This window comes from Delphinus delphis, chromosome 16, assembly GCF_949987515.2.
Source record: "Delphinus delphis chromosome 16, mDelDel1.2, whole genome shotgun sequence".
NCBI classification, from domain to species: Eukaryota; Metazoa; Chordata; class Mammalia; order Artiodactyla; family Delphinidae; genus Delphinus; species Delphinus delphis.
This window is the reverse complement of record NC_082698.1, coordinates 13,793,348-13,808,300: the sequence shown is the minus strand read 5'-3', so window position 1 is coordinate 13,808,300 and position 14,953 is coordinate 13,793,348. Positions and strand designations below refer to the sequence as shown.

The 14,953-nt window shown below is 38.0% G+C and overlaps 1 protein-coding gene across 5 annotated transcripts in view; it reads right to left on the bottom strand.

The window, feature by feature from the left end:
* Positions 1–14,953, bottom strand: part of SHTN1 (shootin 1) — a 103,139-nt gene that overhangs the window by 1,283 nt on the left and 86,903 nt on the right. For 2 of the 5 annotated variants that reach the window (XM_060034000.1, XM_060034003.2), the window contains one exon: positions 1,040–2,793. In XM_060034000.1, coding sequence (XP_059889983.1) covers positions 2,571–2,793 — 223 coding nt within the window. In that variant the 3' untranslated portion in view covers positions 1,040–2,570. Of the gene's footprint in view, positions 1–1,039; positions 2,794–13,360; positions 13,417–14,953 lie in introns of those variants that run through there. The other 3 variants (XM_060034002.1, XM_060034001.1, XM_060034005.1) reach the window with 3 other exon arrangements.

The window sequence follows — 14,953 nt, the reverse complement described above, 5'->3', positions numbered from 1 at the left end:
TATATTTTCTCTCTCTCTCTCTACATATATGTTAAAGGATATAAATAAATATAAAACATATATATATGGAATCACATGTAAAGAGATGAAAGAAACTCATCATACCCTATATTAAAAAATGGCAGTGGGACTGGGAAATGTTAGTGCTCCGAAGAAACTTCAAACCAAATCCAATCCTTAAGTAAGGGCTGCCTGATGATCTTCCTAAGGTCAGCAATGATAAGAGACAGTTATCCATTCTCCACAACTTATTGCCATATAAACTGAACCTGTTCCACGATGAAAGTGATTAAACATGTATAGTGTGCGTTTATAAAAATCATCCGAACTTTGTTTTTAAGATTCTGTGATACAGACTATACACTATACCTAACATACAACCTAAAAATGGTCTGAAAGATTAACAATAATCTCTACCTGTACTACTCCATTTCTAACAAACATTTACTGTTAACAAAACAGGTGAGGAAGGAGGAATTCCTGGCGAGTAGCCAGAGCCAAAACACACATCTTGTTTTCCTCAACAGGCCAATCAAGGCGGGTGGTTACAGCCCTGCTAATTCCCTCCACAGGACTGATCAACGGCTGAAACCACTGTAGGTGAGGAGTTTATGTGAGACTACCTCAGATACAAAAGGATGCTAGAATTAATTTTAGCAAATTAATTTTAAATGCTTTGTGATGTTGGTGAAGAAATAAGCAGCTCAGAAAAGGCAAGAACACTTTCAAAATACTGCACCAGTGACTAAATGTTGCTTGGTCCAGCTAACACATTTCACAAATGGTTAACTCCTTACCCTGGAAAGGGTGTGTGATTAAATATGGAATGACAAGTGTACATATTTTTATATTCCTAAATATGTGTAAGACACATGCCAGCAGACTGGTAACAGACACAGGAATGCAGAAAGCAGGAAGAAACAAAGAATAGAATTCCTCAAAATAAACCATTTTGTGGATTATTAAAAATTACTAAAGTTATAAAGTCTTACACAATTTTCATATTAACGAATGTCAAGTTTGGGGAACTAAACCAAAAATGTCAATAACCACAATTGACCTTTAATAGGAAACTGTTGGTGCTTTTTAATAAGTGTGGTGAGGAGAGTTCAAATCACAGCATAACAGAACTTGTTTAAGTGAATTAATGCAGTTTGTAGTTAGTATATCATATAGCAGTATTATTCAATTAGGGGAAATCACAGTTGAAAAACATTACATTTTAATTCCCTATGAGTAAACTGATAAGTAACTGTAAAATCATCACTGGAAAAACATGGAAACAATCAAGCATAACGAGCCTACAGAAAGATAATTATCTCCAAATTTAGGAAGTACATTTACCTGCCTATTCACCTTTTCAAGCCTATGTTTAGCATACGTGCAAAATAAAATACAACTACTGCAATTATTACTATCATTTTCTTTTGCCCTTAGGTGAGAAACACCTGACAGCTTCATGCTGAGCTATGCTAACAAAACGAAACCTTTCACTTTCTTTAATAGTAAAATTACCATTACTGAATCACTGTCATAAAAAATGCACTCAAGTACATTACCACTTATTTTAAACAAACACCAGTTTTGAAACAATCAACTTTGAAAAGCTGCATAAGTGTTTTTTTTAATCCCTGATTACATTTGTATTACTCACTGTGGTAGACTGAAACATTGTATTTTTAGAGACTACCACCTAATTTCTTTAAAGAGAACAACAGACCTGTGTAATGTAGAACAGCAGTGAAGCAAGACAATTGTATGCCTGTCACCCATCTTCACTGTACATAAGAACTGTGATAAAATATGGTCCTTGTGCCACATGAGTCCATGAGAAAACAATTAACTCACAGCACAGAGCACGCGGCTTATCAAGATAATACTCTATTAATTCAGGGTTTGGACTTTCACCTCAGTTCTGCCTTCTGGCCACTAGAGCCTTCCCCCCAAAGTCCTTGGGAGGCTGTGGACACAATCAATAGTACGTGTTTTGCATCCCCCAGTTAATAATGTGTGTAATTAACACTGGGTATGGGACTACTAGTTTGACATCAGCTCCTGAATTTTAAGCTTATCTCAGTATATCCTAGAAAGCAATTCGTATGCCACAGTGCCTAGCCATTTCCATGCTACTGAAGTTTCTCCATCAAAAAAGGATCAGACCCAAAACAGAAGCTTCTTTGGGGGCTTTTAAAATCACCTTAAGCTAGTCACTGCTGTTCATCCAATTACACACAAGTGCTGCCAACTTTCATCATTACATTTGATTAGTGGTATGCACATTACCTAAAAAGATGACATGAATTTTTTGTAAACTTCTAAAAGAAGTCACACTTAATACAGTAACTAGAAAAAAATCTTATCCCTATAAAGATTTAAAAAACTACAAAGAATGTGTACTTTGCTAAATAGCTTACTTATAAGTGAACTTACAAAAGTGACATCAAAAAAGAACCTATACTCTGAATACAGTGACAAGAACAGGATGTCTATAGCCCTTGCCAATACACCAAAACTAAATCATGTGCTTGTTGAAAAGGACTTCTGAACATATCCGCCTTCTGGTTTATGGATCAGCAGTTGGAGCTGTCTGTATCTCTTATTTTTTCAACACTGTCTTCTTTGTCTTCTGGTTTAATTTCACCTTCATCATCCTTGTGTTGAGCTGGATCTTTTTCAGCGACCTGGTCTTTGGTTTGGGGTTCATATGTGGAAACAGGATCTAAAACTACAACTGGTTCAGCTTGTTTTTCACTGCCAATGTATTGTTTCCTGCATCCAGTGTTACTGGGAGGCCTAGGGGATGAACAGTTAAACAAAAAAATTAAAAGCAGAGAGAGAAAACATTTATCTTTCAGATTCCTGGATTCAGATGAGCAAAAACCCCAAAACGTTCTAAGTCTAATCAACATGCAAAAAGTGGTCTTTGAGGTGCCAGCCATTACAAAAAAAAAAAGCTATTAGATTACATATTAGGAGCACAAGGCCAGAAGACGGAAAAAGAGCAATTAACTGCATAAATGTTAAAAAGCCAAATGCACCTACCTGCTTAATTGCATGCTCTTCTCACAGAAGCACAAAGCTCACGGATACTCTGTGCCACCTCCCCACTGCCTGCCGCCCCCAGACTCCTGTCCCACCCCCACTTAGCTGGAAGGAGCGAGTTAACCCCTCCCTTGTGTGCCGGGGTACATGTGATTGCAGATTAGTTCTAAGACTGCAGCAAGGAGGGAAATAAACCACTCCCATCCCTGATGGGCAGCTGAGAGAGATGCCAGCTGCTGCCATTACTGGCAAGAACAACTCTGGTCAGACCTGTGGAGGTATGAGGGAAGGAACAAAAGCAGATGGGAGAATCCAGAGAAGAAGTTGAAATGCTAAGTTACCATACACTTTTTCTAAAAAAGGAGAATCATGTTTGAGAAATTTCTTATTGAATTTCAAATGCAGTTTCTTTTTCCACTGAGGTTCCCTTTCTTCTCTTCTAAGAAGCTACTGCTTCTCAAGCTAAATGGGCAACAATTTCCTTGTGGAAACAGATGTCCTGAAACACTCTTCTCTTTTCACGTGTCAGGAAATTAGGCTGTGGGCACCTAGTCCTCTCAGAAGTCAGGTCAGAAGCCATCATCTGAAGGTACTGGACTGCTGACCTGATGCCTGGAGGTTGAAGGGTGTGTAGTAGGCAGGGCAGAGGCTATTCAGACTTATCTGGTCTTCTTGGCAAATGCTGGGATACTAACCATGACCCAGCACGCCACTGTCCCACTTCCACCTCTGGATGTCAGGATGTGTACTGGTGAACTGTTGGCCAGGGTCTGCCCATTGCTCTACCAGCCCCTCACCAGGACTTGATTTCTACTATTCCCTGATCCCTAGCTCAGATCTGCTGGTTAGACACTCTCTTACCACCTAATACTTGTCCCTTGTTGGATTTACCACAGTTATAATTAAATACTGGCAACCAGCTGTTTAATGTCTCTCTCTTCAAATAAAATGTAAACATCCATGAGGTGGACTGTTCAGCTTTGTTCACAGATCTATGCCAGCATCCAGCGCAGATCCGTTTGTGGAGTAAACAAATGAGCAAATACTAATGAACTACTGTGTGTGAAAGGCTCAGAATGAATGTGCAGAAACCAAGGCTTTGGTGTGAGTAGGTCTGAAGGTCTCTCTTATACAACAGAAGTAACAGAACAAATGATCAACTATTGAGACAAAGTGGCCTGCACGATCCAGCCACAGGTACCAAAACTCAAACCCAGTGACCTCAGTTTCATCACCTGGTACTATGAGATCTGTCCAAATGTCTGAAAACCACTCCATAGGGCTATCCAGTTCTACCATGTGACTTGATCATCATTCATAAGTGACTAGCACATAACTGTCTTCTTTGGAGGCCGTAAAAGCAAAGAGATGACCTGAGAGGAAAGCTATACTGTAGTGAGGACAGATTCCTTTATTTTTGCCTGGATTTGTCAACACCCTTGTCATTAGAAAACACCATGACACTGCCCATCTACCTTGGCCCATCCACTTCTCAAGATATCTGTTACTGTGCGTTGGGAATCAATATGGGATGTAGTTGGTATCTGGCTTGACTTTCTCTGACCCTGGCAACACCTGGAAGGCTCAGTCCATTAGGGTATGGTCAGAGAAGCAAAACCCCCATGAATGGCATAAAGGATTCATTATAGGCATTAGACCTCAGGCAATGGAGCGAGTGAGTTAGTTAGGCAGTCTACGTGAGTCTGTTGCCTCTGTGTATTATGCTGGGCCTGAAATCAGCAGGTCTTGCAGCTGAAAAGGAACTTGGGTGAAAAGTGGCAAGAAGCTGAGGACAAACCAGAGCAGCACCTGTCTTTCACAGTCACCAATCCCGATGATGCAGATGAGCTGCAGGATAAACTGGAGCCCTTCCACATGGAATTTGCACATGCACCTGGCCTAAGATTTGGGGAAGCTGGAAGGGAGATGTGGGGAGCTGGAGAAACTGTGGGCCAGCTGTGCCACATGCCAACTAGGTGACAACGCGCATGAATTGTAAAAGAGCCTGCCCTACGCAGACTTTTGGGAGCATTAAAAAAAAAAAAGACTATTATGTCACTCCCACTTTCTAAATCTCGTGCAAATTTCTCCTGTAGACAACCCTAACCTGGAAACAAATGGGAAAGGGAATTTTCGGAAATGAAGTTCCAAGTTCTGGCCTAGCTAAAGTTGTTACAGTCAAAGCCACACAAAATCTGCTGGTCAAGTCCCCAGTGTGGTTCCACTACCCTGGGTCTAAGCCTCATTGTATAGAAGCCAGCCAGTCTGCTCTATGCATGCAAAGGAAGTATCCATCTCATTCTAGGTGAGCAACTTCCATCAACCCATACTGACCTTCATCACTTTTGTAGAACTACCATGGAAGTTCTCATGCCCATGTGTGTCTGCAGATGAAGGGGTGGTAAACACATCCTAAAATGGTTTCTTCATCAGCTGGAGGCTGAAAACTTCGAGGGAGCTCTCAGGGCTCCACAACAGCAACAAATGATGTTGACTGAACTGAAAACTCAGAAACTTTGTGTTGCCAGGCTGAAACTGTCCTGGAATTGTCTCAGTCCAGAGAACTGTTCTTTCCTGAAGTAGGCTTCTTAATAATAGATTAATCTATTATTAAGTCACCTGTACACTCCAATTTGAGAACACCTTTATTATCACTGAACTTGGCACAGTGGAAAATTATGTGTTGAGAATCAGAGTAACTACTTTCTTGAAGATAATGACCACTGACTTGGAATCCCAATGGCTTAAGGCTAAAAGGGACTATGGCAATCATCTAGTCCAACTAGTCCTTTTACAGATGAGGAAAATGAGGTTTGGAGAGAGGGAAAGCCTGACCTAAAATTATACAGCTTATCAGTGGCAGAGCCAGGACAAGAATCAGAAGCTCCTATCTTCCTGTTCCTGATTTTTCCACAACATCACACAGCTATTTACCAAAGGCATCTTCCAAAAACACGATAATGATGCCACAGGCTAATTCTGGCATGTTTACTGATTCTTTCTGAATCCCTGTTTTCAGCTTCATCTTTCAGAACTATAAATATAAAATCCATCCCTTCAAGCTACCCCTCGTTTTTTGTTGGTTTTTTTTTTTTCCTTTGTGACTTAAAGCTAGCTCTTCCTGGTTTGACATCATTAAGTCCATTCCTGGTTCCCATGGGGAGCTGCCCAGGGCTCCTTCTGGAATGAAGGGCCTTCCTCCTAGGCTTCATTTCTAACTCCATTCCCATCTCATGGGAAGAGCCAGAAAGCTCCATCAGTGATGTTGCCAAGAACCCAGGCTCTTGCTCTAGGCAGCCATAGTGGCAGGTTCTACAAGGTTAAATCTGAAGCTTCTCCCCCAAGGTGAAAATCCCAGCTGCTCAAATGCAACAATCCAATGGGAATTGCCGTATACTATTGTTCCATTCAATTTTTCTTCTTTAATTCTTCATCTAAGAGCAATGACCACAAATAAGGAATTAAAATTCAGTATTCATAAAACGTACGGCAGACCTTCTCCTGTATGCTGCAAAATCTCCAAGTAAAACTTAAATTTTATAGGTGACATAAAGACTAAAATCATGGAATGTTCAGTCTGAGAGGGATTACTGACATGAACTAGTCCAGCCTTTTCATTTGTCAGGTGAAGACACCAAACAAGAGTGAGTTACATGATTTGTCCAAGGGCACACAATTTGTTAACAGCAGATACAGGATTAAAATTGTGGACTCTTGACTTCCTGTCCAGTACTTTTTTTTCTTACCACAACATACTGCTTGTGATTTTTAACCCAATCAAATAGATATTTTCATGGGTCATTTTAAATCATTTGTTAAGTGCTATTTCAAGACAAAAAGAAAAACCCAAAAGCAAAATAAAAGCTAGGAGACAATATATCAATCTATACCACTCTGTGAAGCCTGATGCCCAAGTACAACTTGGTTGCTCTTTTACAAAGCAGTTACTTCTCCCCCACCTGCAAGAGGGCCAGAGGTAGGGCTGGGGCAGGTGAGGCCACCTGCTGACTCCAACTGGTACTGGTACCAGAAGAATCAGAACAGCTGCAAACGGTATTGCCAAAGTTGAACTTTATAGTAAAGGGACTCAGTGACTTATCAGACTGTGTTACAGGAGATGAAATTGCAGCATTCGAATTTTTAAAAAGCACATCATGGTTTGCATTCAATGAAATTCCTTTCAAAATCGACTTTCCACATTCCAATTATATTCAGCAACATTCGAGCTAACATTTCAGCTGCAATTCAAATTAACTAATGCCCAAAAGAGTCCTAATAGACATGGTTCTGAGCTCAACTGAATACAATCAAAGCTCACGAAATGAAGGGGGAAAATGCTTATTTCATGCAAATTCTGCATATCACTCAAGCTTAATTCTACTGATAATATAAAGGTGGGACATTTTGAACATTACAGTGAATGAAACTTTTAAGCAGTGAGAGTTATTTTATAAAATGCTACCTCTGAAAAGCTGACTGCCAAACAGTGTAAAAATGGTTTGAGGCATAAATGTCAAGTTCATTTCTATTTCACTTCTGAGGTAACTATCTTTCAAATCGCAACAGCTGGACTATTTAACACAATCTGGTGAATCAAAGTATAGTTCTTCTCTGGTCTCCCAGTGGGACGCCTGCATTAGTCTGTGGCAGCCATCCAACAGATGACGCACAGCCGGATGGTCTGAACTCTGTTTCATTTACAATAAAAATGGATAAAGCTACAATCATATTTACCACCTTCAAGGACAGAAAACGGCAAAATTTAAATTTGTCTTTATAAAGTAGTTTCCTGGGAAAACTCCAAAGAGGAAGTCAGTTTTATATCCTCCCTTGTGTAAAAATAAGAAGTCTTACTTTTTTTTCCCCCCAAGCCCTTTATACAGTTACTACAGCAGTGAACAGTAGTGGCATTACAACAGAGGTAGTTTTTATTGTTTCTCTCAGACATCCTATTTTTCAGGATATTTTAACACACTTATCCAAAACTTAACCAAAATAAAATTTCAAACATAAGATGAAACTTTCTATATTATTGCTAATTCTAATACTTTTAAATATAATGAAGGTAGAAAAAACGAAGCTAATTTCTTTTGGCTTTGTGTACCTTTTGAAACTGCATTTTAGTGCAAAGAATAAATTAGTTTGCCAATTTGGGTCAGCTTCTATTTGAGGGAAAAATAGATAGCATTTAAATTATGAAAAATAATATTGGTAAACAACAGAATACCGCCATGGTTGAAAATCTGACATCAGCTTCTAGATGCTAATTTGCCATAAGATTAACAAGAATTCCTTTTTAACAGAGGTAACAATGGCTGGGCAAAGACCTCTGTGTCCCCACTGAGCCATAGTTTCTTTGGTGGAAAAACTGCAGCACAGCCATCTCAGTGCACGGGTTATATCTCAGACCACAGTGCACGTTACGAAGCCTTGTCCCAGTTCTTTTATTCTTCTAGCGTAAGCTGGACTGTGCACATTTACAGATTCCAAAATACACTGGCCCAGGGAGGCTCAGGAAACTGGACCATTCTCGCCAGCAAAATCAATGATAAAGCATGAACTACGACTGATTTTAGCACAGGCAAAGATTCTTAAATGTGTATGATACTTTTTTGGGCTACTTTTTAAGCTTTCTGTAATTTTGTACAACTTTAAGTCACCATGGAAAATCCATTGAGATCTCAGCTATGAAATGTGACTATTATTTAAAAGAGATATTTTAAGGAACATAAAGGCTTCCACAAGAGACACCATATATAAATAACACTGGCTCCTCAAGAAAGCTGCCATGCACAGAATGTTTGCATTTTCATTCTTAATTTTCAGAGCAATGTTTTTTAAATTTTAAAAGATTTTTCTTTAAATTTACTATATTATATACTTTAAACTCTCTTTTAAGACAGGAAGTCATGAAGCATTCAGTGTTTTACTTTTCATACAGTTATATGACAAAATATATTTTAAATGAAAAGCATTTATCAGGTTTCAGAAATTAAGTCAATTTATCCTCAGATCTGAAATTGCATTTAAGTTTTAGCCAGACTTCTATTTGAATAAATTTTAAGTCTCCACTACTCCACTATATAAAAATAAAAGGAAACACAAATACTGCAGACTATTGAAAGATGTTTTAAAAAAATGACAAAGCACCAAAAGCAATATGGTTCTCCATGGAGAAATGATATATTTTATGCTAAGTCTCTTAAAATCATAGGTGTTTGCAACTGGAGGCAAATGTTAGAAGGCAATTAATTCTTTGAGAGAATTGACAATTACTCAGCAGCATTTTAACAATTATTTTGAGATTTACGCAACAGAACTTTAACACTAGGTGTAATATAGCCTCAACAATTAATATGGAAGAAGCTGCTGTCTGTAAGGCAACTCAGAACACCTGTAAGACAAAACTGACAGGGGGATCTTCTGGGCAGCCCACAGGAAAACTCCTTTGGAGGGGGGAGGAAAAAGAGACTGAGTGAGGAGATCTCAACTTCCAGAACATCCAGTTCTTCTGCTAATTTTGTTGTTAAAACTTAATTGTCCATGTACAGGAACACATGGAGAACCTTTGTAGTAGTGCTTTGCTGAGCAGAGCTGTTTCCTGCAGTGTCAGTACACAATTCAGCCGTACTAAGATTACAGTTGAGAGCACAGCAAATCCTTTAATTGTATAAGAGCATCAGATTAAGCAGTAACTTCCATGCAGTTCTTTTGCTAGCTAGTAGTCTCTTCTCAGAAACAAATGTTTGCTAAGTACAGGGAAGGTGCCCTCCTTTCTCGCACCATGCATGCAAATACACATATGCACACATATACAAAAGGAGAGAAAAGAGGAGAGGAGGAGGGGAGGAAATGGTAGAGTTGGGAGTAACAGGAAGAAAACCTATTCTTTCCACCACAAGCACTAAAAACTTCTCTATTTTCCATCTGAACAAAATGTTGACCCAAATCCCTCTAAAGTAAGTGAAGAATCTCAATTTCTATTTGGTAACATATTTCAAAAGCTCAGATTCTCCAGCTGCAATGCAAAAGAGCAATACTTTTCAATTTCATTTACAAAAATTAATCTTACAAGAATTAATCTGTGCGGGGCCACAGGTCACACGTATTTAGAGACACCACAGACCTAGAAATTAAATGCAAATTAAAATAAAAATGGCTGCACTGGAAACGGTCATTTTTCTACTGAAATTGAAGTCCTGTAATTGCTACATAGGTTTTTGTTTTTTAAATTCTTCTAGGGCACAATGTGACCCGTTTTGACCTCCCAAACAAAAAAGGCAAGCTAGCCGCCTGTCTGATGGTTGAAAAGGAAATTTTAAAGAGCTTGATAAAGCTTAGAGTTTTGGGGAGCTCTGGGGTTGAAGAGGGGCATGATGAATTAGAGAAGTATTAACTGGAAGGGTCTCTGGCAATTGTGGCTTAAAAGCATCTTTGAGAATGACCACGAGATGAGGACACAGCTATGAAATCACTGCAAATCACACCAGTTACAATGGAAACTGGGTTCTCCCCTTTGAAGCAAGGTTCTAGAGATGTAACTAGGTGAAATGACAAATCATCCTTGAGGTTGACTCCCTTGTTTAACTGTAACTGTCAGGCGGATATTCACCTTTCTGAAAGTAATTAATAGAAAAAGTGAGCACAGATGAATAAAGCTCAATACAGACAAGTAAGGCCACTTCTAGATGAGACTGTTCAGAGACAAAAAAGCAAGACTGTGAGAACACAAGATACTCTTGGGTCTCTGCCTGATTGTGATGTAGAACTCTTGTAAGATCTGCTTGTCTCTTTCTCCATACTGCAGGCCCATTTGTCCTGCCTTTCTTTAAAACAGAGATGTTCTAAAATATGATGACAATGGACACTACACCACAAACTCAAAGGAGCTAACCAGTAATTGACCAAAGGTGGAGCTGACTCAACAGAGGTGCAGCATAAAGTGGATGCAACAGTGAAATTTATTTGGGGCTGTAGAATGTATGTTTTAAAACAACTGTATTCACAGTGATTCATCTTTATATTGTCATATTATCATTTAGTAAAACACCTTTCTAATCCAGTGATTCAAGTCAGGTATTTTCAAGGTATTTGACTTCTGGGAATGAACTAATCTTCAGCATGTTTGACATGTAAATAAATAAAAAATGTGTACATGAAACTTATGCCAAAGATTAAAGGAGCTTAGGCTGGTATTCTAATATGGTAATTTCCAAAAGTTTATTTGTGAAGCATGCCCCTTTATTGGCCATTTGACATGAAAAACACTAAAACAATTTCTTTCCAAATCTCTTTTAAGTCTTCTTGCTAATTCAGATTGGCTCTCCTTTTCAGAATTCTTTGCTTTACTGGGTAACATTTTCTTCCCTTGGCAAAAGATATATTAATTGCTTAGTTTAGCCTTAGGAAGAGGAAAGAAAAAGGAAGAGATGACACTATCTGTGAGTATGTAGGGTCAGAGGAGCAGGATGTGAATAGGGCAAATGGAGCAATTTAACTACAGAATCATTGCTTCCTACAGAAGAAACCTTAGAGTCATTTTCTTCCCTTCCATTCCTACAGCTCTTAATACACTCAACGCAGTATGCTATAGCTCAAAAGCATGGGCTCTGAAGTTAGAATGAAGAAGGTTCAAATGAAATCTGACCCAATTATCGATTAGGAACAGAATTTTGGGCAAATTGTTTATGTCACTAAACCTCAGCACCTCTGGAAGAATTAAAACAACACATAAAAGTACTGGCTTCATAAATGTTAGTGAAACGATAGTAACAACAACAAAACATCACCAAAGCAAATTCCAAATTGGAAACTGGCTCGTTACTCATAGCCTCCATCTATAATCAACATAGACATCCTGCTTATAGCGATGTAAGCACATTTCCTCTCCGATGAACGCTATTATAATATGGATATATATTAATATATATCGATAAAGAGTAACAGAAAATTTTAAAAATAAAGAGGCGAAACATATACAATGGAAGGTTGTAGGCTTTTACCGCCAAATGTTTTCCCAATTCACTTCACTTACATCACTCGAGATCATCAGATCTCCCCATTCTGTGGATAACAGAGCTAACGTGTCTCAGGTACCTCACACAGGATTAAAATGGAAGACAACTCTACCCATAGCTAGGAATTATACTTGCATTTTCTTACTTATTGCTCAACTTACGTTTGCTTCTGAAATACTGACTTCCTAGTTACCCTTTAAATCAACGCCCCAGAATGTGTAAATGTGGAACTTGTCAACCTAACTGGAGTTCAAGAAGCAAGCTTTGTCTTGACTGTATTGCATGGTACTTTTCTGTACACACGGCTGGGAGACATGTCATGGGTCTGTGTCACATTTTAAAAAATGCATCTGCAATGGTGGCAAACTGATGGCTATTTCCAAAAACTGAATGAACTAGCAAAAGCCAAAGTCATTTGGAAACATATGTTGAACATATAGTAGTGGTTAAAATGGGCCATATCATTTTTTGACCAAGATAAAAACTGACACTAATTCTCTTACACAACCCGCCAAGTGGCTCTAAAGCACTCTTTACTTCTCACCCACTTTTTCCACCCCAGAATAAATGGATAGGAAAGACTGTCCAATTTATTTCCTCTGTGGTCAGGTATCTCTAATCCAAATAGGTCTAAAAGCATTTGGAGCAATAGTGACAGGGTTGGAATGAGTATCCTGACCCCTAAGAATATAACCCTGAAGGATAACAATCATTTCAATCTGGATTTGTAAGTTCCTAAGATGTAGTTTGAAAATTAAAATTTTTCAAAAAATTATTTTATATTTCTAGGTTTGTGTTTTACTGTAAATCTATACTGAGAGACACGTTGGGGGTAAAAACTATGTGCTTAACTCTTGTTCTTTATCTTAACTGTGAACATCTTTATCAAGCAACCACATTTGGGAGGAATTATTGGGATTCTAGAGCTGAAAGAGACTCTGGAGAGTGCCTCATCTACTTGCCTCAATTTTAGATAAGAAAAACAGTACAACAAAAAGTGAAAAAACAAAAACAAAACACAGAGGTTACATAATTTTCCCAAGGAAACCTGGCCCAGTCAATAAGCCAGGTGTTCAGTACCTAAGCTTTCAACTCTAACTTTTGTCCTTGATAATCCAGTAATGCCCCAGCATTATAATTTTATATTAAGATAGAAAAAGAATTTATTGAAATATTTTTCATAAATTATTTAATTTACGTGACAACCCTACAAGGTAGGTATCATTACCCTCATCTTCCACGTGATTAAATAACTTGCCCAAGGTCATAAAGATAATAAATAGCAAACCCAAGATCCGAACCCGAGGTCTCACTGTAGAGCTGGAGTTCTGGAAATAATTCAGTGCTGCTCGCCACCCTGTGCATATGTGGAAAGACACTGATTTAGAAAACGGATCATGCTGTGTTTCCTTGTTACTCCTCGTCCAGTCTACAGGCTTTTACTGGTGAAAATACAAATCATTCTTGGCTTTTTTGACCCTGTGCAACACTCAGTTAGCCTATTTCCAGTTAGCCTATTTACTGTAGCTGTCTGAAAGTAATGGAATCGTTATCTTTTAAAAATTCTATAATTTGGAATTTTCCCTATTTTACATTGACCATCCCAGCCATTGATTAGCTTGAATCAATGAGTCTTACTCTATTTTAACACTGTCAGAATATTTTGGATCAGAAGGGAAGAGCATGAAAGCAAAAATAAGGCTTATACTCTCCATTCGCTTGGTCAGCTCTTTACCTCTCATGGCATAAAGGGAGATTATGAGCATAATTCCTGTTTGAGTAACAACTAATCGGAATTAATGAAATTCAAATTCACTGTTAGATTTAAGATATTATTACTAGATAGTATGTATTCATTAGAAATAATTGAGGACACAAATATTTCTAAAGCTATTATTGAAAGATAAATAGAAACAATTAGGCTTCTCCAAGTCCTGATTATCTTTTTCTTTCTTTTTCTTCTTTTTGCTTAAAAAAAAACCCTGCTTGCTCAGACTGGTGACAAGAATGTTAATTTTAATTAATCCTTGCAATTAAGTATTAAAGGTGTCTCTTGCTGTCTCATAAGTTCCTAAGAAATAAATCCATACATCTCTCTGGCTCTACAATTTACCAGATAGAAGTTACTCAGTAATTTGGAACATACACATATGTTGATTTTAGGAATTAAAAGGAAAATAAACTTTCTGGGAATAGCCTGATGCTATTTAATTTTCTGGGTAAGTGAAGATCTTATGCAGAAAACATCTTTGTTTCTTCCTTCACTTTAAAAGTTTTCTTAGTAGGTTAGCAAACTTTCCTGTCCACCTGAGGCAGTGAGCACAGCCGAATCTTTCTTTTACAACTGGGTATTCTGTTGTCTCTGATAACTTTATCTTGTATAGGTTCAAAGATGCAGAAGATATGCAAAACTGAATGTAAATGACTCCTAGGCATTTAAAAAATGTTTAAAAACCCAAATAAGCAACCAAATAAACCAAAATATCTAATATTTATGTACACATATATGTGTATATGTGTGACTGCTGAATAATGGGGGAATGCTGGTTAACTGAGTATTCTAATTAATTGATATTCTGCTGTTTTATTGATACTAAAAATGTATTTATTCATTCATTCATTTATTCAACAAGTATTTCCTGAGAGCCTACCATAAGGCAGGAGTTTTTCCAGGTGTTTGAGATACACCAGTGACAAAAAAATGTCCTACCCTCATGGAGTTTACACTCTAGGAGGGGAAGAGAGAAAATAAGCATATATATAATAAATAAAGTATGTAATACGTTAGAAGATAACTGTTATGGGGGAAAATGGAGTAGGGTAAGGGAGAATCAGAGTTTAAGGGAGTTGAGTTACAATTTTAAATAGGGTGGTCAGGGTAGGTAGGCCTCATT